General features: G+C 45.1%; 2 protein-coding genes across 5 annotated transcripts; one reads left to right on the top strand and one right to left on the bottom strand.

Moving 5' to 3' along the window:
• Positions 1 to 293: 293 nt before the first annotated feature.
• On the top strand, positions 294 to 21,312 carry SNX8 (sorting nexin 8). Of its 4 annotated transcripts, none has more exons than XM_059862112.1 (12): positions 294 to 435; positions 1,443 to 1,516; positions 8,015 to 8,205; positions 8,645 to 8,762; positions 9,039 to 9,160; positions 9,519 to 9,599; positions 10,539 to 10,699; positions 11,091 to 11,223; positions 12,312 to 12,380; positions 13,126 to 13,275; positions 13,657 to 13,806; positions 14,526 to 19,040. In XM_059862112.1, the coding sequence occupies exons 2-12, from the start codon at positions 1,483 to 1,485 to the stop codon at positions 14,637 to 14,639; spliced, it is 1,323 nt and encodes a 440-aa protein (XP_059718095.1). In that variant the 5' UTR covers positions 294 to 435; positions 1,443 to 1,482; the 3' UTR covers positions 14,640 to 19,040. The 4 variants fall into 4 exon arrangements, with proteins under 4 accessions (XP_059718095.1, XP_059718094.1, XP_059718093.1 ...); XM_059862111.1 differs by lacking the exon at positions 1,443 to 1,516 and adding an exon at positions 19,787 to 21,312 and having other exon boundaries at positions 297 to 435; positions 14,526 to 14,685; XM_059862113.1 differs by lacking the exon at positions 294 to 435 and adding an exon at positions 1,027 to 1,307.
• Positions 19,430 to 23,971, bottom strand: NUDT1 (nudix hydrolase 1). Its single transcript, XM_059862115.1, has 4 exons — positions 23,865 to 23,971; positions 23,166 to 23,326; positions 20,145 to 20,290; positions 19,430 to 19,935 (listed from the first exon to the last, which is right to left on the bottom strand). The coding sequence occupies exons 2-4, from the start codon at positions 23,315 to 23,317 to the stop codon at positions 19,763 to 19,765; spliced, it is 471 nt and encodes a 156-aa protein (XP_059718098.1). The 5' UTR covers positions 23,318 to 23,326; positions 23,865 to 23,971; the 3' UTR covers positions 19,430 to 19,762.
• Between the last annotated feature and the right edge of the window lie 3 nt (positions 23,972 to 23,974).

Below are 23,974 nucleotides of genomic sequence, written 5' to 3'. Positions count from 1 at the left end.
CCATGAGCCGATCACTTCTTACACGCTGTAAGATACTTGAGAGATGCGTTACTAATCCCGAAGCGGTTCAGAGGCGCTCGCAGCGATCCCGGCAGCGGCGGGGACGGCTCGCTGCCCCGCCGGAGCCTGTCCGAGCGCGCCGCACGCTCCGGGCAGCCCCGGAGCCGCTGCCCGAGAGGGGCCGCGGTGGCGCAGCGCTGCAATTTGACACGTCCCCGGGGAGCCGGAGCCGCAGCCGGGCCCGGGCGGAGCCGCCGCGCCGCGGGCACCGCGCCCCCCGCGCCCCTCGCCCCCGGCCCCGCGGGAGGCGGCTCTGCCCGCCCGCCCCGCCCGCGCTGACAGGCGGGCGCTGCGGAGGAAGGGGAGGGCGGCCGCCCCGGCCTCACATGACCGCGGCCGCGATGGACGGAGAGCCGCCCGCGGGCACGGCCGCAGGTACGGGGGGATGCGGGTGGCGGGGCCGCCCCTCGGTGCAGCCGCGCCCGCCGCGCGCTGCCCGCCCGGGAGCGGACGCGGCTCCGCGCTGGGTCGGGGGCTGCGCTCCCCGCCAGAACCTGCGGGGAAGCAAAAAAGCTGTGGGGAAGCGCCGCCGCCTTCCCCTCTTCTCCCCGGGGCAGCGGGACCGCGCTGGCCCCGGCCCGCCCGGTGGCTGCCCACGGCCGGGCCGCAGCGGTGCCCTCGGGGCCATGGGGTCCCTCCCCGTGCCAAGGAACGGGGAAGGAGCGGCGGCGCTGGCGGCCGCCGGGGTTACCTGCCCGGTGGCCGCCCCGGTGGCCGCGGGCGGTCAGCTCCCCGCAGCCCTTCTGCGGGGCTGGACGCGGGCACGGGGAGCGGTCCAGAAGTTCTCCCGTGGGGAGTGACGCGGCCGAGCGCTCCCTGCGTGCTGCACAGAGTTCATTTCGTGCCTGCTCCCCGCCCGCCCGGGGGCTCCGGGCACCTCGGAGCCGGCGCGGACCCTTCCGCAGCGGGGCAGCGGCACGGGCGGTCCCTATGCCCCCGCTCCGAGCCGCCCCAGCGGTACAGCCGGCGGAGAAAGCACCGGCTCCTAGCGCTGGAGTTTTAGGAGCGTGCAGCTGAGTCTGGGATGAAGAAACTTGTAGCCAAATACTGCCAGCGCTTATTGCGAAATGAGAGCTGGAGGGAGCTCCTGGGTGAATTGAGGGAATAACATGTTAGACTCCTTTAGCAGTTAAACTGAAGGAAACTTTTAGAGGGTTCTCTGAAGTTCTCTTTGAAGTGGCTGAACTTTTGTACCCGCTCTGTGCATACAATTTTTTTTTGCCCAGTTTGGAAAGAAAAACGAGTAGGTAAGCTTAAAGTATGGAAAAATGGTTTGGTTGACTGCATTTAGAACCCACTTTGAGTTTGCTCTTGTTAGGCCTGTGATGCTCCCGATGCAGATAATGCTTATAAATACATTATTTTGGAATATTTCTGTCCAGGACTGATGTAACATATTGAACAGCAGCCTTTGTGGAAAAAATGTCCTACTGTACCAAAGAGAGAGCTTGCTCAGGTATGTCTGTTATGGATTTACCATCTGCTTCAGGAGCCTTATAGAGATAAAACAGTTGTCTCCAAGTAGAGTATTCTTGAACTGATTAACTTCTGGTGATGGTGCTTCTGTACCTTTCTGATCTCCTCAGCTTTCTTTAGAAAACTTGGTTTTCTTTGGCAAAGAGTTTATGATGAACACTGAGAGAGAGTATATAATGATTTTGGCTAAAGAAAAATAGTGCTGTGAATGCAGCAATGGTTTTTATTTTCAGCATCATGATGCAGGTTCAGAGATCTTTGAAGTTTCACACCCATATGTAATTGTTTTTGGGGACCAGCAGCTTGTCAGTGAATGTTTTGGGAGGATTGGAATATCCAGAATAATGAGAGTCCTGATAGGTATCACTGATGCCCCCCTTTGAGGGCACATACAAGTGCTGTGGTTTTGATTTAGCAGTACTAAAAGTAGAAGTACTTTGATACAATCGAAGAGAAAAGAAAAAAGGATAATGTCCAGCATGTAGAAGTCAATTCTGCAGAGTGGCTTTTATTGACTTTTTTTTTTTCCCTTTTGCTTTTACTTCCATGTGAGTCTGCTTTGCAATGATTGCAGGGAGGTAATCCAGCTGTTGGCTGTGTAGGGAGAGAGGTGTCTCCTTTTCTTCTGATGGTAAACCTTTAACTGTGTGTTCAGCCCGTGAGAGGGCTGTGCAGCTTACAGACAGTATAATTTGCACATGACCAATGATTTCCCCCACAGTTTTCAAGTTTTATGGCTTGGTGCAGGTTGAGGGAGAAAAATTTACCAGTTCCAGACATGTGGAATTGATACAGGAGGAGGAGAGCTTTAATGATTGCTTTTCAACAGGATTTGGGATAAGAATGAGCTTGTTCTAACTATAAAATGTGTGAAAAGACCTTTGGGAGGCTGTAGGGTCCTGAGTGGCAATGCCATTTTTAATGCTTAAATGCTAACATCAAGCATAATCAGGAGGGTGAGAAACATGTAAGGAAAATGAGAGCAAAACAAAGATAAACTATTTATTTTCATGGGATATTCTTGACCTCTATAAGGATGGTTGGTTGTGGAAACTTGCCAATTTTGTAGTCAGACTAAAATGTCCTTGTGAAAGTTTCCTAGAGTAGTTGTTTGGGTTATTGCTTGCTGGGTTACATTTTTGGGTGTGAATTTTTACACTTCCAACCTCTTTTGAAAAATGATAGCTTAGCAGTCATCCACAGAGCGCTGGGAACCAGCCCTAGTGAGCATTTGACTTTTTGTCCCTGTAATCTTAGGGCACATTCCTCGTTGGATTTTTCTCTGCTAATCCTGTTATTTCTTCAAAGTAGCTGCATCTCACTTTATTGTGTTTGCTGCAGCTGGGTCTGTGGCTCATGGCTGACTTGTGAATGGAATGTGTCCCTTGTATCCCAGACCTGGGGAATCAGATGAATCAGTTGATGATCTAACAGCATAGTTAAAAGAGCAGGGCAAGAGGCTTAAGGTTAGTTCTTTACACACAGTAAATCTGTGTGACAAGTTGGTGTTGGGTTTTTTTTTTGCTGGTGTGGTAGTTTGAGAAGCAGCAAGAGGCCTACAGCTGCAGGGGACAGCAGAAATTCAGGTGCTTTTTAAATATTACTAAATAAAGCTTAAATAGTCTCATCTGTTTTTGAGTTGAGGCATAACTTCTCTGTTCCATCTTTAGCAGCACCAAGTGCTGAATAACTATCTTAAACTTACTTGGAAAAAACCACCAAAAAACCCTTCCCAAACCAAAACCAGACTACCTGCAACACCAAAAAAAAAAAAAAAAAAGGGGAAATAGAAGAACCTAACCGAAGAAAAAACCCCAGAAAACCCTGACTAACTAGTGCAGAGTACATACTTGGCATCTGTGGTGGTGATGTTTTGGTTTTTTTTAAGGAGAAAAACAAAATGTTTGAGCCTGCTTCCAGCATCTAATTTTATGATAGTGTGTGCTATTTTATCTTGTTTTGGCATTGGATAGCTTGTATTTACATGGGAATTGTTGGGAAGGAGAAGGAAGGAGACTCTTAATTAGAGTGAAGCTAAATATGATGACTTTTCTTGTACCCAGTAAGAAATACAGACCTGCTTTCCATGTTGAACACACAGCTGTGCAACACTTAGCTTTGTTAGACTGATTGTTTTGCTTTTTTCTTTTAAAAATAAGAATTGCATGGTTCAAAACAACCCAAACAAGTTGTGTGCAGTTGTCTCAAAAAATACATGAAGCCTTTAAGAGGAAAAAAGTTTTGTTTGTTTGGGTTTTTTTAGGGGGTTTCAAATTATGTAATATTTTAAAAAACGAGAACTAGGATGGGAGTCTGTTTGAATTTGTAGTTGAAATCTGCACCAGCTTCCAGGGAGGCTGATGCAGACACTGGATTCTGGAATTATGGAGGAATGTTTTTGACAATAAGGGGGAGAGGCATTTCCATAATTCCTGGGGCTTCTCATGAGACAGAAAGGAAAGGGAAATGCTGATGAGTGAAATTTACTTTGCTGCTTTAGTATTCCTGGCCCAGGAGTTGCTAGTGGAGCCCTCACTTTTTCCAGGGAGAAATCTGAGGTATCTGTGTACTAAACCAGTCAGTTTTCATATTCCCTGTGGGTTGGATCCCCTCTGCTCTGCACAGCTGTGGCCTGTGATGATGGAGGAGAGATCTGAGCTGCTTTTCCTGAAGGTTTTGCTTCCTTACAGGCTCCTTTCTCCTTCTAGTAAAAATGCTACTAACATAATTAATAATTCTGTGGCACCACCTACTTAAGCATGTCTGATAATTTTATCTGATTAGTGCCTGGTGTAATATGGAGTTGGTAGCACCAGCCATCTGTAAAATGGAGATAAGGCCTCCACATTTGATTGACAGAGCTTAAACAGGGAAAGGAGATCAATGTTGTGATTTACCACCTGTGCTTCCAGCCCTGGCATTGCTCTACTGGATGTGCTTACTCATATGTGAAAACTCTGTGCAGCTATCCAGGTACTTGGAATTTTGCTCTGGTTTTCATTAATGTGTGATTTTAGAAATTTGGATGGAGGAAACTGGTAACTCCACACAAGGCAGATTGCTGCCCAGTTATATCACTGGAGTAATGAATGTTGAGCACTAACTAAAGCATGAAGTAGAGAAATATTCTATTGCAGTTTTTTTCTGGCCAAGTTTCTCAACTCCCCTCAGTCCAAAGGCTATGTGACTTGTTGCAAAAAAAAAAAAACAAAACAGTATTATGCAGTATTTTCATAGCTGTTTTCTTTTACAACCAAGCAAAAACTAGGCCATGCTTTGAATGCTTCTTCAAGCTTTTAGTTCTCGTCATCTTGTTGTCTTCTTGTTTGCATATGTTTGTATGTATTATTTTTAACCTTTATATCAACTTCTTTTCAATTGTATCAGGCCACTTCCTGCTACCTTATTGACAACAGATTGAGAATCTGCTGTAGCAAAAGCCTAGCTTGTAGGAAAAAGCTGATTTTTATTTTGTCTGCTTCCCACTGTTCCAGGGGACCATTCCATACCTCATTTCTGTATCCACTTGCTGCTGTCTCTATATAAACTTTACTAGATAATGATCTGCTGAAACCAAAGGGAATGTTTTCAGAATTAGCAGTTCTGCAGCAGAGAGTGCGTGATGGGAAGTGTTAAGTGTTCTGTTACAATGCATGTAAATCCTTTTACTGGCTGAACACAGGAGCTCATACCAATGAGTTCCCACTATTATCCACCATTCCTGGCCAGGGCTCTTGAGGCTGTTCCCAAATAGGCTCTTTAGTAAGTAGAATGAAAAATGGGCTGAAGAATAGCTCCAGTATATATTGCTCTGTAGGGTTAGTGTTAATGCCATGATAGGCATTTCCTAAAGCAGGTTAACAGCTGTTCCCAAGTCATTTTACTGTGTTCTCAGACCTGTGTTTGTGTAGATTCACTCTGTCTTGTTGATACCAGACATGCTGAGGTTATTAATTAAACAGTAATTATTCAAACTTGTTTGCATGGTTGTCTGGTTTGTATGATTTCACACATTTAGACAAGGTTGAGATGTAAAGAAGCTACAGAATATTTCAGGGAGAGCCAAGAGTGTGAACTGCTGATAAAGAGAAGGCACGTCCTGTAGGTGATTTTTAGAAAGCAAATTTAGAGAATAATTTGATAAAAACTGGGGAGAAATTACCAAGAAAAGGGCAACATGGCTGAATTGACAAAGGACTGTGGAGTCTTGCCTGGTGGGGCATCACTCTGTGGATGTCTATTGGGTAATGGGTTCAGACCTGTAAGGAGCTTCAGAGTCCTCAGCATCAGTTTGGTTCTGGGACTTAAAGAAGAAACACTGAGGGTTTCATGGTTCACCCCATACATATTTTCTCCTCATACCTGTCTCTTGCCTTTGGGGTTTCAGGAGTTAACCAGACAATGCTGAGCCCAGTTCAGGGACTGGTTTGTGCTGTTGGTTGTCCAGCAGAAAGATGGGAAGCAGAGACAGTGCCTCAATAGGCAGGAGGAGATGTTCTGTTAGTACAGATTGGCATTGCTTGGAGAATTAGTTGGGGTGCATTTTGAGTAGCCCCCTTTGGGGGAGTGGCTGAGCATCACAGAAGGCTCTGGAATTCTCTGGAGGCAGGTGTGTGTGTGCACTGGAAGTGTAACAACATCTGCTGTCCTGTGTTGCATTTCACTGGTGTGTCTTGAGCAGTTAAACCCAAGAATTACCCGGGTGGGCACCCAGAGAACTGCTGCTCTGGAAATCCAGGGTGCTCTACAGATGTTATCACTTCATCCAGCAATATCCCATGTCAACACTGAATTAGCTTGAATTATTTTACTGCAAATTTCTGTCAGGTAGCTGGAAATCTTTAGGAGCTGCTACGTAGGTGGGGTTAGCAGCTGATATGTCTATTAAAGCTGAGGTGTTAAGACTTGCTTCTCTGAGTCACATTAGGAGTAATCTGAAGCCTGATGAGGCTTGTGGGATAAGGTCATTTGTCCTGGATTTGGTTGGTTTCATTAAGTCATTTTATGGAACAAATAGCAAAGTGTCTGTTATGAAGTCATAAATCTGAAGAATTAAAGATTGCTTGTTTTCTCTGTTTAACAGGGCCTAGGGCACATGAAGGAGCAGGTGGGAAATCCTTGTCAGGAGGAGGTCAGGGCTTTCAAGTTAAGGCTATGACTGATCTTCCTTTAGTTAATCTGTTACCCAGTTAACAACTTTTTGAACTATGTATCAAAGCTGAAAGAAATGCTTCTTGCTTCTGTAGTGTTACTGTGTTCTCAAAATTGCAGATATATTCTGCAATTATAGAAGTGCAGAACTTCTGCACAATGGCAAGGAAGGGATAATGAATCCTACCTGGCTTTTCTAGGTACCTTTCATTAGTGGATTTGACTTGCTTTATAAAAGAGCTTGTTCACAGTATGCCTCTCACAGAGAGGAAGCAGCCCAGCTGCTCCAGACTGGAGAGCAGAACTCAGGTATGGGGTGAACAGAGCTCAGGGTTGTACCCTCATTTTTCACACTATTTCCTGTGTGTGGAATGGGTAGAAAAGAAAGGATGGCTTTGAAAAACAATGTAATCTTAGTTTACAGTCACATAACAGATGCAGTTATGAAGTCAGGATGAGATAACAGGCTGCGGTCAGGCACTTGATAAGAGAACACTCTGAGTCATCAGCTTTGCCCCTTCTTTGATGTCATTTGTCCTCTGGGGCCACATTCTTAAGACCCATCTTTTTTCACTTCTGCATCTGAGAGTCAGTTACTGTCTAAAGCTGCCCAGTTATGGTGAAATTTGCTGTCAAAAGCTGTTTGTTTTCTAGCTACAAGCAATGGAAGAAAATAGGTAAGTTTGAAAGATTTTGCCTAAGCTTGCTGTGACTGAGGAATTTTTGGGTTGGGAGCCCTTATTAGGAACTTTTTCCTTCTGCTTTGGAACTTAAGTATGTTGACATAGTAAATTATTGCAATTCACACTCTCTGTAGCACACTGTCATAGAGTTTAATAAAATTATGTCAAATGAAGTGTCTCCTTCCTTTGTAATGATGTACAAAATTAATGGATTAAATTTCTGCAACGTGGTAAAACAACACATTTTTCTTTCCTTCCATGAGTTGTTCTAGGCAGGATCCAAAAGTGCTGAGCAAGGGTTTTGTTCATTTTGGCAGATCCTGCTGTGGTGGGAGCTGGACAGACAGGAAATGCAGGCCTCTTAGCTGATTCACAGAACAAATTTGGCCTGTGATTCTTTGCTTAGTGGAGATGTCTCTCTGACTCGATATAATTGGTGGTGCTCCTGGGTGTTGTGAGCAGGGAGGTACCAGTGATGTGAACGTGTGAGAAGCAGCATAACCTCCCAGGGGAGTGGCCTGACTGGGCTTCTGGTGGTGTTGCACCACTCTGGCAGCACCAAGCAAAGGAACAGAATATTTTAAGGCTACTTCTTTTACTATATCTTATCAGGTCTACTGTTTTTTTCCCTTTTTGTCTTCTAGATTTGGCAAAGCCTCCAGTAAATGAACCAAGGGAAGCGGAACAGTTTCTAATGCAGACGCCCCAGGGAAATCCACTGCTGCTTTCCCACACCCTACAAGAGCTGTTGAGCAAGGATAGTGTGCAGGTGGAGCTTATACCTGAGAAGAAGGGCCTTTTTCTGAAACATGTGGAATATGAGGTTTCCAGCAAGGTAATGTGAACAAGCTTTGGGCTTGCTGAGAATGTATCCTCCTAAAAATGTCTGTGCAGTTTCTACTGGTCAAAGTGCTGAGTGATTTAGATGTGCTGGGTGATGCTGGTTTGAAGTAGACCATTTGTGTGGGCTGATTTTTAATGCAGCAGCACTGGGCCTTCCTGACTTGGGCCTCTGCAGCCTGGACCATCTAACTGAGCTGTGAAGGATGGTCTGCAAGTTCACTTGCTTGAAAACCTGAGTTCTGTACCAGAGCAGGAGTATGACAACAGAAACAGAACGGGTTTGTAACAAACTGGCGTAGGTAGCTGGATATTTCAAACTGATTTGAGCTAGTGAAGAAATTGTATTTACAATGCAAAAAAAAAAAAAAAAAATTCGTGGAGGTGCTGCTGTGTAAGCTGTGCATTGATTTATCCCCCCTGGTTAATTGCAGCGATTCAAGTGCTCGGTGTACAGACGATACAACGACTTTGTGGTGTTCCACGAGATGCTGCTGCAGAAGTTCCCGTACCGCATGGTGCCTGCACTGCCCCCAAAGAGGGTGCTGGGAGGTAAACCTGCATCTGCATTTTGGGCTGCAGGGGGCTTGCTTCATGCTGCAAGTGTGATACTGTTGAAAAGAAGAGTTTAGAGATTGAAAGTCTTGGCTTCGGCTTGCCTCAGACAACTTGGAGAATATTTGTTCAGGTGGTCGTTCTGAAAGGTCTGGTTTTGGGAGCTGACAGACTGTAGGGATCCATTCTTGGCTTTTGCTGCAGTACTTTCTTTTTTCTTTCTGAGATGTCATGTGAGGGACATTAACTGAAATCTCATGTTTCTTCCTGCAGCTGATCGTGAGTTCATAGAATCGAGGAGGAGAGCGCTGAAGCGATTTATAAACCTGGTGGCTCGCCACCCCCCCTTCTCAGAAGATGTGCTCTTGAAACTCTTCCTGTCCTTCAGTGGCTCAGTGAGTGTTTGCTAGCAATAGTCCTGAGCTTGCAAGTCTTGCTGGAACTGCCTGGCTGTTACAGCGTTCAGGATTGCTGTTAACCTACATGGGTTTGCTCCCTGGGAGGAGGAGAATTTTCTCTCAGTAGGTGTTTCCACAGTGGAAAGTGGAAGGTAATTTCACTCAGTGCCAGCAGTGTAGTATTTTGAAAATTATAACTGTTCTTAGGGGAGCAGAGATTATGCTTTTCTTTAAATTAAATCTAACCCGGGTAAAGCTGTATCTGCTGAGTTGTGCCTTGCTGCTGCAATATATCTGAGGCCTGCATGAACTGCCTGTGTGTTTTCATGCTCATTTTTTTCTATATTTTCTCCAGGATGTACAGAATAAGCTAAGGGAATTAGTCCAGGGAGTAGGAGATGAATTTGTGACTTGCAGATTAGCTACCCAGGCCAAGGTACGTATATGAATTTCTTGCAATATATTATTCTGGTTTAAATGGCTTTCTTCTCCTGGTGCTTCAGTTATGGCATTTGTGCAGTGATGGACACCTTAAGTAGGAGACATTTGTTTCTAGAGTTTAGAGGACTTGTAATTTTATTGAAAAGTTCAAATAAACTTTTAACTCTTAAGGGCTTGATATTTCTAGCTAAATTCTGGCTCATGAATATGATATAGATTAAACAATGAATCCTGCTCAGAACATGTTTCTCTGTAATTACTTGTACTTGCATAACAAACAAATGCACAAATTGCACAATTTAAAAGGTAATGTCTAGATTGATGTCTTTCCCCTGTGCTCATGCCCTCATTCTGTCTTGTTCTCTCCCTGTGGGAGAGCAATTTGGACTGTTATGGAAAAGCTAGTTATAAATTCTCCATATATCTGTTTATCCCAGTGATTAGTGCTATGACAAGTTTTAAGTACACATCCACTGTGTTCATTGAGCAATTTCAAAGCAAGTTGTTGTTCAGGTTCCTGCAGTGCTTGCAGAAGGTTTTGCAACTGGAGCTTTATTCAGGCTTTTACCAGTGATAAACTGGTCAAAAAAAAGCTGAACTTTCAGTTCATGCTTGACTTTACTGGGCTGGGAGTTACCAGTAGGATCAGACCAGAACTTGTGAGTTTGAAACCTCACAAACCTTCTTTTAACTGCATAGGAGAATTGCAGATTTTGCCAACTCTCTGCATGCTGGGTATTTGAATCCCTTTCTGCCTCTGAAAATCAGGGCTGTTTGTGTGACATGTGACTTGGACACCTAAATGGCAAAGTGATCCCTGCAGAGTTGTTAGAGCACAGTGGGAGAGAGTGAGCACAGGAGAGAAGCCTGTCCCTCTGCAGACTGTGGTGTTGCCTCTGATTTATCCACCAGTAATCCCTCTGTACTCCTTCAGGACTTCCTCCCAGCTGACATTCAGGCCCAGTTTGCTGCCAGCAGGGAGCTGATCAGAAATATTTATAACAGCTTTTACAAGCTCCGGGACCGTGCGGAGAGGATCGCGTCCCGAGCCATCGATAACGCCTCCGACCTCCTCATATTTGGGAAGGAGCTCAGGTAGGTTTGGAGGAACAGGATTTGCTGATTCCTACTATTGGTTTAGAACTCAAAACTCTTGTAAAGTTTACCTGCAAATGGTCTGGTAAAAATGGGTGGTTCAGTGCATGCTGTAGGACATAATCAATTTTCCTTCTATAAAAGAAGGAAATACACATTTTTCACTAAAGCTGCATTCCTTGGAGTGTGAGGAAAGAAAACAGAAACACCTTCACATTCAGGTACTTGTGTTATTGTCTCTCTCCCCAGTATGTACCCAGTTTACTTTGCATTTGAGATAGGACAGTAGTAGCTCAGTACTGTGGGCTATTTAGACAGATTTGAAGCAGTTCTCTGTATCTGCTCAGTGGAATTTGTCTCCTAGATGTGACCATTGCTTTCCTCCTTCCAGTGCTTTGGGCTCAGACACTACTCCACTTCCTTCCTGGGCTGCTTTGAATAACAACACATGGGGGACTCTGAAACAAGCCTTGAAGGGTCTGTCTGTTGAATTTGCACTTCTGGCAGATAAGGCTGTGCAGCAGGTGAGTCCTTTACTTTTGTCCTTTTTTTTTTCCTTTTTGTAACATGAATGAAGTACACTGCTGCCCTAAATTTTATCTTGAATCATGAACTCTGTGGACATAAACCTTTGAAGAGTTAAAAGGGAGATTGCAGTCCAAACTCACATCCTCAACTAACAGCCTGCTTGTTCAAGCTTGTGTGAGATACCTGGACTGTGTCTAAATGGGAAAAAATGTAACAGGCAAGGGAAAGGAAGAAAAAACCTGCTTTCTCTCTTAATTTTAAATGGTTACTGCACACATTGAGGTCACTATTAGGGTGAGCTGTCCAAAAGTGCCGTGTTCCATTTTATTAATCTGCTGCAGAGAACCCAGAATAACTTAGTTCTGAATCAAATTTTCACCTTCATGTATTTAAGCATTACATGAGAATCATTCAGACAGAAGCATCACATTCCAGTCTAAGTGTACAGTGTGGTAATGGCTGTCAGAATGATGTGAGAACACAACAGTCTGGGAAGTAAAAGTAATAGTTTTGTCTTCAGTGCTCTTCATCTCATTGTGTTAAAACAGTCAGTATGCTTTTGTAGATCAGTCAGGCCAGGTCTCTTTCTCTGAAGTTTATGCTCCAGAGAGCTCTATTGATACAGGAAGAAAAGAGTATTCTATAAAATAAAAAAGTTGGCAGTGAAATTTGTCTTGGTGTCTCATCTCTGCCTTCTGATGCATGAGCTATTATGGGGAACATGCAAGCATTCAGAGTTTTAATGGATTAGTTATCTTGTAGGAAGGGAAGATGAAAGATTGGAGGAATCTGCAAGAGCAAGGAATTCCAGGCAGAGTGTGCTGAAAGGACTGACACGCAGGCCTGTGAAACCAACTCCTCTTGTTCTAATGATCAGTCAGTTGGAAAAGCTGTTCCTGCCTCAGTCAGGTCTTTGTTGTGCACACTGAAGACTAAACACTCCAGGGCCATTGGAGAGATTTTTGATGCAGTTGTGTAAGCGCTGATGTGCCCTGGAGAGAGCAGTGAGAGCCTGCGTGGTGGGGGGGGGTGAAGGGCTGTGATGCCAGGCTTACGTAAAATGTACTTTTTCCTTGTTTTCTAGGGTAAACAGGAAGAGAATGATGTGGTGGAGAAGTTGAACCTTTTCCTGGATTTGCTCCAGTCCTATAAAGTGAGCTCTGCTGTTCTGCCAACAAGAAAGTTGTTTAGAGCAAGTTTGTGCTCTTTAGAGGGTGTAACGCCAACTGGATGGAAAACTGTCTGTGAGGCCAGTTCAGAGGCAAACTGGGCATCTGGCAGAGGGAGGGGAGTGGCTGTTGGCCACAAGGAGCTCTGTAGCCTTCGTGATAGCTCATCTGATGATGAGAACTTGCTAAAGAGCAAACTCTGCAAGGAATTTAAAAACATGACTGGTTAAACTGTATGGATCAGCTAACTTTTTGGTTTTAGATTTGGCTGCTTTTGAGTCAAAGCAGTGAACTAGACTGCTACTGATTTGCTCATGGAGACATGAGTTCAGTTATGAATGAAAGGACATTTTAATAGTAATCTTCTGGATGTGGCAGCCTCTCCTGACATTCCCTGGCCAGGACTGAATTTGAAGGACTTGAGCCAGCACTTGAATTAATTGCCAGCACTTAATACTGAGAAGGTCAGAAAAGATAAGAGGCCTGATAAGATCCAAAATCTTGGCAGAAGTGATGCTCCAGGTTGCCTCTTAAGCTCTGGGTCTGGGTTCAAGCAGTTTTGTTTCTTAAATTCTTAGCTACTGGCAATTTTTGACCCTCTTGAAAACAAAGGAGCGAAAATCTGCAACGTAGAAATGACCCAAAGTATGACCACACGTGTGTGTTCCTGATGTACTTGTCTGTGTTTGCTGACTCTTGGCTCCACTGCTGTTTTCCCTTCCCATAAAGGACCTGTGTGAAAGGCACGAGAAGGGGGTATTGCACAAGCACCAGCGAGCCTTGCACAAGTACAGCATGATGAAGAAGCAGATGATGAGTGCCACTGTGCAGAACAAAGAGCCAGAATCGGTGGAGCAACTGGAGTCTCGGATAGTGGAGGTAGGGCAGGCAGAGCAAGGGTGGGACTGGGCTCTAATGGTGCTGCTCTGGAACTCAGTCACATTTGCAGACAGCTTTTGGACTGAAAGGGTAGCCTGTACTTTGGGAAATCTGTGCTACCCACTGTGCCATGTGGAAAATGTGTTGGTTTTTCTCAACACTTGTTACTGGCTCTCAGGCAGCACCTCATTTGCAGGAGCCGTGGGAAGCAGCAGTCTGAATGATGGAAAGGGCAATTCCTGTCATATCAAATGGGTCCAGGAACTGCCTTTTTAGGGTTTTGATATGTGTTTGAATGGCTGGTATAGGGAGGAATGCTATTTTCTCCTGTTTCTCCTTTCTCCCACCCTCTTCCTGATCACTGAGTTCCTCTTCTTTCAGCAAGAAAACGCCATCATAACCATGGAGCTGCGGAATTATTTCTCCCTGTACTGCCTGCATCAGGAGACACAGCTCATCCACATCTACCTGCCTCTCACATCTCACATTTTGGGGGCCTTTGTCAACTCCCAGATTCAGGGTCACAAAGAGGTGAGTTCTAGACTGTGTCCTTTTTCTCAAAATATGAAGGAGAACTTGAATGGATTTGTTTTCACCCATTGGCCTTCATCCTCTAATCATTTGTGCAGTTGGACTCTCTCATAGCTTAGGAAGTTACCTGAGGTTTTTCCAGTTTGGGGTGAGGATCAGGGTTGGCCTCTAACCCCTCTAAAAGATGGTTTCTTCTTGCAGCAAGTTTTTTTTCTTCTTTTCTTCTCTCATCTGTAGCTAGCCCTACCCTGTGAGTAGTTGAAAAAGACCCAACCATTCAATCCCTACTCTGTAATGTATGTTTGCTAGATTAATCTGGTTTTTTGTTGAGCTACACAACATATTGTATGACAAGAAAACTTTCCAGGTTTTGCTCTAAAACTTAGAAACTCCTTTTTGTTAAACCCTTTAATATTTCCCATATACAGACTTTCTTGCTTTGGTTATATTAGAAAAGTCTTTTCTCCTTCAGTTCCCTTCAATCCTTTCAGTGAAGGAATTTGATGAAGGGAAATCTCCCTTCCATACAGGCTCAGAAAAATGTTCATGGAGCTGCACTGGTCTGACAGGAACATTCTGGGTCCACTGAACTTCCTGAAAATACTTCAGCAAATTTGTGTTGTGCTTCTGTATGTCCAAGACTGCTGCTAAAATTCTGTGTGGTGAGATTGTTACCTGCTGTGTGCTCATGTCTGCTTTCTCTCCTTCTCCACTCACAGATGAGTAAAGTCTGGAATGAATTGAAGCCGAAGTTGAGCTGCCTTTTTGTGGGATCCAGCAGTATGCCAACTCCACCACTGTCACCTCCAGAGGGAAACTTCTTTTCCAATTAATGTTCCAAGCATCCCACACGGAGCAAGAAGGGCAATCAACGAAGGGGTGGGACCTCTACCTCCAATGAATCCTCCAAACAGCTATTTTTATTTTTTTTTTAATATTGCTGCTTTGAGCTGCTCTCTGATTTAGACAGACTGGATGTGGGGCAGAACATATGGATATAGAGACAATTTTGTAATTTTGCAATGCCCTGGGGCAGAGCTGATGTTCATTATCCTGCAGACACTCCTCATGGGGTGGGGACAGGGCCTGGCACAGCAAGTGCTGCAGTGTTTGTTGTTGCTGAGGCCTCTGCATCTTGTACTAACAGCCCTCCAATCGTGTTTATCTGCAGCTGTGCTGACACATCTCTGCACGTCTCTGAAGTGCTGAGATGAACAGGATAGCTGAAGCACATGCTTGTAGTGGAGATAAATTGCTTTTTATGCCTTGGAGGGCCTGTGTTAGGGACGTGTGTGCATAAGGAAAGCTGAAAGCCATCCCCCATCCCGCTGTAGGTGTCTGGATTTGATTTCTTACTGCCAGACCTTAGCACAAAATGAATGAAATGGTTGGATTTTGTAACCCAGCTGGGCAGGGGTCAGTGCTGCTCTGTGACAGGGATTTTCCTGATGGTGCTGGATGGACTGTATTGTCAGTGTGTTTCCCTTCAAGGTTGAAGGGCATTCTGGGGACTTGCTCATATTTTTCAGTTTGGGGCCAAAGACAGCTGGGTTCAGGAACTCAGAGGAGTTTGCCTGGCATAAGTAAGAAAATAATTGACTAAAACATTCCTTAATTGTAAACCACTTGTACTACAGGAGTGGAACAGCTACAAGGTAGCTTGTTTATTTCTTCTGGAGGTTCTGACCTCCATCTGGTGAGTAGCTGCTCAGATCTGTTGGAGAGCTGCTGACCTAAAGGCTGGTGTTTTCTTTGGTGTAATATCAGAAGTATCCTGCTGCACCAGCAGGCTGGAACACAGTGCTGATAAAGTTCATTAGCAAAAATTCAGTATTATCAGGATGTTACTGTCATTCTTCCTGGCTGTGGGTAGCATTGCAGTATGTTTGTTTGTGAAGGAGAGTAGATGATTAAGTAAAAGTTCTCATCTCTAAAAACACCACAGCCCTTGGTAATGGGGTTTTCAGAATGGTTTGTGGTTGTGATAAAGGGACTAAACATTCCCCACTTTGCATCTCCAGTGGCTTTGCCTCAGAGTGAGTTAATGTTGTGTTACCTCAGGGGAAATGGTGCACATCCTCCAGAGAAACTGATAATCAAACTGCAAACGTCTGCAGCAAAACTCCTGTGTGAACAGGACTCCTGAACCTGACTTCTCTAGGGCCAAAATAGCTTCCAAAGGGGAATTTGTGACTTGGCTTCTTAGCATTTTCCTCGAATGGGTAAAAAAGGAAGCACATTAACAAGGATGAGTGCTTGCTGTTAATCGGAACCATTACAGTATTTTCCCCCTGGGGAACTTCCCCATTATCAGGAAGTATATTTAAATCCTCCAATCACAAAAGCTTTCTTGATTTGATTTTTTTTTTTTTAATTTAGAAATTTCAGTGCAACATGAGACTCTTCCTAGCCCATGTGGAAATTCTGGATTAGTTTCTTCAGCTAGGAGCAAGATAAGTTATTTGCCCAGTTTCAGGAGACTGAATAACCATTACTCACACTCCTCAAAATGGAGTAAATACACTGCTATGGGTGAATTCCTTGAGTGCTGGGCCTTAAGCAGTGTGTAGCCAACCTTGCACAGATTGCATTAAAGAGCTTTTTCCAACAATTCAAATATTAACTCACTTTCCTCCTGCACATGGGGCTTGTCCAGTGAGACAGATGAACTGCAAATGGCTGTGACAGATTTGATTCTCTCCTGGAGATTTCCTAAGTGATGCAGAAGAAATTCTGCTCACAAGCTGGAGCAAACTGTCAGGGGAGGGAAATGTTTCTACAGTCCAGTTACAGAGAAGATATCATCTCAGGCATGGTACAACAGGTTTTTCTGCTTGACCATGTCTTGATTAGAAAAATGGCTTGTGGTTCAAGAGTGGAAAGTGTGTTACCAGACTTTTCCATGCTCTTCACATTATCAGAAGGTGCTGGCTGGTTATGGCTGGCTTAGTCTCAGCACCCATCCTCCCTCACTTATTTGCCTGATGTGGTGAACAGTGAAATTGAGAAAACATTGTATGTTTTGGGGCAAGATCTGATAATCTGTGATGGGTCTCGTAAGTTACTTGTTTGACTGGGCAGTGTTCTGTAAGAGTGCTTGCAAGGGACTAGCCTGATGGAACTTTGCACTTCTCACTTTTAGAAAAACATTACAATTTTGAACTTGATTTAAAATCAAAAAACAACCCCCCAAAAAGCAAACATCAAAATGACATTAGGGCTTTAGACTAACTCCTCTTTCCTGTTTGCCTTAAAGCACAAATTGTACAGTCCTAGTGCAGAGACTGTAACAATGATAGACACACCATAGGACCTATAAAGAAACTGAAATTACCTTGTTTTGAGAAACAGCCCATTCCTCCACTTTCAGCCCTTGTGTCTTTGAGGAGAGCTTTGGAGGTGGGCTTTTCTTGTTTTGGTTTAACTCTGTTCACCAGGTATTTGAGAGCTGAGGCCCAGTATTCTCAAAGCTGATCCAGCTGCTGGCACTTTCAGAGTTTATTTCATACTGGACTGTCAAGCTTCTGTCTCATTGCTAAACACATGCAGACACTTATTTCATACAACCCTTAGTTTGCAAACCTTTCTTCTGGGAGACTGGTCAGTGTGCAAATAGCACTGTTTGTTTACCTCAATGTGTGAGGGATTTCCTTACTGTCTTTGTTATGTTCAGTTTATGGATCTGTCAGACTTGGAGGGCAGCATCAAGCACAGCTTTCTTCCTCCAGAGGGAAGCAGCAGGGACTCCAAGGATCCATCAAGCTGTCTGTCTGTCCTGGCCAATGTGGGAAATACAGTTGTAGTTACCTCCATGCTCTTGCCTTCTGCAGTAAACACTAACCAAGCCAGACTGAGGAGTGTGTGCTGCCTGCCTATCTGAGATCTGATGTTTCTGTAAGATGCAGTGCCAAAGTGTTAATGTGCTTTTGTGAATGGAAGCTCTTCTGTGTGTGCTTGAGGTCAGGGAACTTTGATGTGTTCAAAGGAGTGATGGTAGAAAAGCCTGCAGTGTCTGTCAGAGCAGTCCTGGAGGTACCAGGGTAGTAAACACCTGAGACCTTGAAAGGCTGCCTGAAAATTGTTCTCTGAAAAGGGCTCGAAGTTTTGTCACTCCTGAGGGCTTCTCCACTTCCAGCTGTGAAGTGGGAATGTACAGGCTTTTTGTCAGTATCCTGTTGAAAGGCTCAAAACTCTATTTACACTACCTTAAATCTTGGATCCTTCTTTCCCTCTCCTTCCATCTTCCTGACAAGTTTTTCCTCCTCAGTTGTAACATGTTCAACGGTGCCTTGCTACATTCCAGTGCTTTTAACTCTCCTTAAACATGCAAGGGTGTAGTTCCTGGAATTGTAACAGGCTAATTTACACTCTACAGTTTGTGCTGTTCACTAAAAACAAATGATCACCAGCTGGGGACAGAACTTACTTAAAAGAGCAGTAACATCCCAGCTCTTTGACATGAGCTAAAAACCAGGGTTGGGGAAAGCACCTTCCTGAAAGGACTCACCTGACTGCAGATGGGATAACAGAAGTGCAAGCTTGAGCCATGCTTGTTCTTTTCCTACCCAAACTCCTGAAGGAACAGAAAGTAATTCTGTGTGATTGTCACGTGCTGTCTCTCACCCAGCAATTTACACTTTCCATCAGGAAATAAACCAAGGTATTTAACAGGTATTGGCTGCCAGTCATGTCCTTTCCTACCATGCAGTAAGGTCCTACACTCTGTAAAAGCTGCTTGTCCTTTCGTGCTTATTCTATTTGCCCCAAGCCATTCTCTCTGTTAGAGCAGCCAGGAACCCTCACTGCCAGGTCAGAAGCAGAGGTGGCTATCAAAACCTCTGTTAGTAAGTGTGCAGCACAAATGGAAAACTAAGGTTTTAAGGTGTTAATTCATCCTCCTAAGTCGGAGCTGTGACTTGCTGAGCAGATGAAGAAGGATGGTTTTAAGTGGTATAAATTTTTCAGTACTGCTGGAAGGAGACAAGAAACAAACATAGTTCAGAGGGTGTGAATTTTGCCTGCCTGGAATATCCTGTATCTTTGCTTTGCTCAAATAGCCTTATGTATGAAGCACTTTATTCAAATGCAGGAATTAAAGAACTATTACTATAGCTGGTAGACTGGAAATGTTTACAGATCCTACATGACATTCCAAGATTCTATCTGTAAGTGTTATATGTCTGTAAAAGTGTTTGAAAAAAGGAAAAAAACCAACCAACTTATGTATGAAGTTACTTATGTGATGTGTTATTTCTGGAATAATTGGATTAAACATTTGGTGCCCACCATGCTGGGTTGGGCTGACATCAGTGCTGAGCAGTCACCTGCTCCTGCTCTGGGACAAAGTTTGCAGCCTTAGGGGATGGCACTTTGCAACAGGAACTTGCTGCGAGGTGAATTGATTCAGCATATTTTTACCTGAAATGCTCAAACAGTTTGACTTCACAGCAGGAGCTGCAATGGTGAAAGCTGGGCTGAGACAGGTCTGTACATCTACCTCTGTCTTGTGCTTTCTTAACTCCCATAACCTCACATTGCCTTCAGCTGGAGGATCCTGAAGGAATCTCTAGTTTGAACTTTTCAAAAGGCTTTCACAGCATCATTATAACAAAACAACACATGCTTTTACTGAAAAAGTATTTTTAATAATAATAATAATAAAAAAAATCTACCCATAAGGGAAAAGCTTAAGCCACTAAAAATGGTTAATACTTAAGTTTTTAATAGCTGTGATCACATAACCACCAAAGCCTACCACAACCAGGGACTTCACAGCATGGAAAATCTTGTTACTTTTATTTCTGCTCTAAGAAACCCCCTTACTTTCCTTACTTTGCAGTGACCTGGAAAATAAGTCTTGTTTTCTGGAGAGATGAGCAAGGAGACCCTCATAAGTCACACAGGATGCTGTAGCCCAATGTGGGCAGTAGCATGTGGGCTGAATGCTTCTGCTTTCTTAAACTTCCTCCACTTCTTTCAGGCTGTGCTCCAGGATGGTGTCTTGTCCTTGGAACTTAAAATAGCCACGAAACAACTTTCTCTGAAGCACCAGGGGAAACCAATAGCTGTCATCTGGCCACATGCAATGGAAGGGCACCTGGTCCAGCTGAAACCACTGGGGCCGCATTTCTGGTGGCAGAAAACAAAAGAACTCTGCATGGGACTTGTTCATGGATTTTTGCTGCCTACACTGTGAACATTGGTCAACAAGCAGCTTCCCTCTACAGCCCAGCTGCCTTCCTTCTGGGAGGCATTTTAGTGTGAATACTTCTCCATTTCCTAAGGGCAATGGTGTCTCAGAAGAGCACCTCCTTCCTTTCCCCAGACCAGCCACCTACCCTCACTTTCTGTAGGCTCTCCATGAAAGTGATCTGCCCGGAAAATGTGAACGTCCATGAGTTCAGAGTTGCCTACAAATTCAAATGTGATCTGACCCATCTTCTGCAAGGTGTCCACAGTCAGTCCACTCTCCTCCAGGAGCTCCCTGCACAAGAAAAAGCCTTCTTACATGAAAGTGAGCATTGGGAGGACAAAAATGCAGTCATTAGCTTTACTCACACATTTAAAACCCTTCCAGTGAACCAAAGCTGAAAGCTCTTATAGTACAACAGAGCAGGATTCTGACCTGCCACAAAGCTACAACACCACAGAAGAGCTAGTTTAGGTGGGATCACGTGTTATTTCAGGCTCCTGAGCCTGGCAGGAAAACAGTCTATGTTGGAAGGGGAAGATTCAGGAAAATGGATCATTTAGTAAAATTTAGTCCTTGCAACATGCAGCTTTTCTCTGAGGTAAGGGAGAAGTGGGTATGTGAAGTCATCTGACTATAGCTGGGTGTGGCTTCAGAACTCCAAGATACACTTCATTTAGACAGGTAAAAGGCTTTGCCAACTTCAAGCTGAACCTTTTAGAATTGTGGAGAAGCAGGTCATGAACACCAGAAAGAACATCTATACCTGCCACACAATCAGCTACTTCTAAAGCAAACCGAAGCTTAGTTAAATTACACACTCCATCACACCATTTGCACACAGAAGGTTGAGAATTCCGGTTCCCATTCAAATGCAGGAGTAAAAACACAAAGCACTTGTGCAAGCTTTGCCTTTCTGCTCCTTGGAAGCACATTGAGCATAACGAGAGGCCAGAAGGCAAGACTTTTAAGAGCACTTGGAGAATTGTGCCAGCTCTTTTCCACGCACCACCATGCATAGCTACTTGAAGCACATTCAATTATTTCCTCTCTTTATGCTCTGTGCTCAGAGCTTTTTTTATTTTACCTCCCTCTAACAGAAGCAGCATGGCTTGAAGTTAGTCATGGTTTTTCTAATGTACAAAAATAAGGAATACTCTGAAACTGTGTATCTTTAGTTATAGTTAATAATTAATGTAGTTGCCTGTTTGGCAGGAACAACAATTTTAAAATGTAATGGAAATGATTTTAAGGCTCCAGCTTTCTTTGGCATTGGTTTCATGGATCCCATCTTTAAAAATTATACTTCAAATTGATGTCTTGGCTAATTTTAGTTTATCTTCTGAGAAGCTATCTATGTCTAAAATAGAGGCAGTTTTCCAGCAATGATTCTAAAAACCTCTTTTTACAGGCACTGATAATTGAACAACAAAGCACAACACTGCTACAGTTCTCCAGGCAATTTATCCATCAGCTGCTTGGCTCTGTCTGTAGCAAGTGGAAACATTTCAGGTGGCAAACTAGAAATAACTCATTCACTAAATGCTCCCCTTACAATATGTGCCTCTGAGGACCTGCCCAGGTGCTCATGGGAATGTGCTGTACACAGCAGAAGATGGAAAGCTTGCTGGTACTGGGAACTTTTGTTCTTGTTTTGGCTTAATATTTAACTACCTGTGCTGAGACTTCACACCTGCTGTCTCTGCCAACCCAACTGAGACAGAGCAATGTGGAACCACAACCTCAGATCTCAATTGCCAGTGCAGAGTGGAAGTGGTACAAGGGAAGTTGTTTTGGTGTGTGTGGTGCTTCCTGCAGCAAAGCTGTGTCCTGAGGCAGCACTGCACCAGTGGTGCTCCAGCCAGCAAGGTGGTCAGTGTGTCCAGCTGCTCCTGGCTCTGGGGACAGCCTCCTGCCCAGCTGACCTCAGCAGGAACTGGTTGTGTCATTCTGGAGTAAACTGCAGCTGAAGGGATGGGGACAGTCCCCAACAGCAAGGGCTGGCTGTGCTGAGGTACATTGCATTTGGATTGAGGAAAATTTTAGCACTTGACATCTTGTGTGAACAGAGGTTTCGGTGTCAAACTTGGGGCCAGCATAGGTAAACACACCAAGGAAATCAAATGCTACATTAAACCATTAGATTTACCCCACAGCCAGTGGCAGGTAAGTCTAGCAAATGTTAAGTGACAAAACTCGTGTCCTTCCCTCCACTCAGAGATGAGTTGATGATGGATGAATTACACAAAAAGCCACGATGAAGTGTCAGGTATGTTAAGGCCATGTGCTGCTGGGAGCACATCTGCACAGAGACCCTGCTGTCCCTGGGCCCAGCTCCCCACAGAGCCCAGGCGCTTGTGCTGGCACAGCTGAGGAGGCTGTTGAGGGCAGAAGCTGTTGGGAACAGCTGAGCACACCACCACTGATCTTCCTGCAGGTGTGCAACGGCAGCTTTGGGCATGTTATCAGAAACTGAGGAGATGGCAAAGCATGGCTTTGTATCAGCAACATTCATGTAAAGAACAAGGTACCTAATTTTTAGAGGAATTTAGCAATTCAGCTGTGATTTGCTACTTCATTTTAATGACCAGACAGATGAAAGAACTACAAGAAATCAGTACTAAAGGGTTCAGAAATTACACTCTGCCTTTTTACTGATGAAATTCAATTCCACAACTCAGCATTAGCACTTAAAAATGTCACACCATACGATCAAATAATAAGCACTTTGGCTAATTATTTAAATTAAATTAGCTGTAATTCTGCTACATAGCCAAAATTAAACCCTGCACCTCTCTGAAGATTGCAAGAACCTCTATCCACCACTCAGACTCATTCTCAGTTTAGAGCAGAGTCCAGGAGATGGAAGAGCGGACACAGGAAGTTCCAGCTGCTCACAGACTGGATGAGTTTAAGATATGCAGGTGTTGAAGGTGATGATTTTTTCTCTTGTGCAGAGAAACAATCCTATTTCTCCGTACATGTGGGTGATGCCTCATCACCTGTGGAGCAGGTTTTCAGAGGTGGGTCATGACTGCACTGGTGGGTAACGCGAGGGTGTCCCTGACCAGAAGAGCCGTGGTACCTCCACCTGCAGCCCACTGCCGATGGTCCAACACCTCCACCTGTGCCCCCATACCTGTCCCCGTGGCGCCGGCCCGGCCCTCACCTGCGGGCAGCCTCCTCGATGCTCTCCCCGGGCTGCACCTTCCCGCCGAAGCCGTTCCACAGCCCGGCGCCGAACCCGCGCTTCTTCATGCCCAGGAGGACGCGGGACGGCTGCACCACCAGGACGAGGGTGAAGAGTCTGGAGGTGTGCATGGCTCCTGGCTGAGGGACGAGGCGGACACGCTGTGCCGAGGCTTCCTGGCCTCCTTCCGAGGAGACCCGGGGGATGCCGGAGCCCCGAACACCCAGCAGCCCTCCCCAATGCCCGGTCCCTAAAGCCCGGTCCCCCAGCACCTCTCCCAGTGCCTACCTCTCTAACGCTCCCACTGACCCTCGCTCTCCTGCTACCTCTGCACCCTCTTCCCAAATCCTTTTTCCCCAAACACCACCACCCCCGAATCCGGACCATCTTTAACACCCTCTCCCAGGCACCCCTGACTCCCAGCACCCGTTCCGCAAATCTTTGATCCCCTCCGCAAATCCCTGTCCCCAAAGATTCTCCGACCACCATCAACACCCCTTCCCCGAATCCCTGAGCCCCCAGAAACCCCTCCCCACATCTCCGATCCGCCTTCCCTAAATCCTTGCTCCTCCTAAACTCCCTCCCCGAATCCTTGACTCCCAGCGCCCCTTCCCCAAATCGTTGATCCCTTATCCCAATCCCTGACCCCCCTGCACTCCCATCCCCGTCCCCGCGCACCTCAGCCCCACGCTCGCAGCTTTCCCGCCCGCCTCGGTGTCACCCTCGGCCGCGGCCCGTCCCCGCTCTTCCCGCGCCGCCGCCGCCCCGCCCGCGGCCGCCGTGAGGGG

The sequence above is a fragment of the Haemorhous mexicanus genome, chromosome 17, assembly GCF_027477595.1.
Source record: "Haemorhous mexicanus isolate bHaeMex1 chromosome 17, bHaeMex1.pri, whole genome shotgun sequence".
Taxonomy (NCBI): Eukaryota; Metazoa; Chordata; class Aves; order Passeriformes; family Fringillidae; genus Haemorhous; species Haemorhous mexicanus.
The sequence above is the reverse complement of the archived record's forward strand: the minus strand, read 5'-3'. Positions and strand labels throughout refer to the sequence as shown.

Coding starts and splice junctions, on each gene's coding strand:
- SNX8 (XM_059862111.1), top strand. CDS start 387: ATGACCGCGGCCGCGATGGACGGAGAGCCGCCCGCGGGCACGGCCGCA. Junction 10,700..11,090: donor ATATTTGGGAAGGAGCTCAG/GTAGGTTTGGAG, acceptor TCCTCCTTCCAG/TGCTTTGGGCTCAGACACTA. Junction 13,807..14,525: donor AGATTCAGGGTCACAAAGAG/GTGAGTTCTAGA, acceptor CTCCACTCACAG/ATGAGTAAAGTCTGGAATGA.
- NUDT1 (XM_059862115.1), bottom strand. CDS start 23,317: ATGCACACCTCCAGACTCTTCACCCTCGTCCTGGTGGTGCAGCCGTCC. Junction 20,291..23,165: donor ATCGAGGAGGCTGCCCGCAG/GTGAGGGCCGGG, acceptor TTTCTTGTGCAG/GGAGCTCCTGGAGGAGAGTG. Junction 19,936..20,144: donor AGAGCCTACAGAAAGTGAGG/GTAGGTGGCTGG, acceptor TTCTGCCACCAG/AAATGCGGCCCCAGTGGTTT.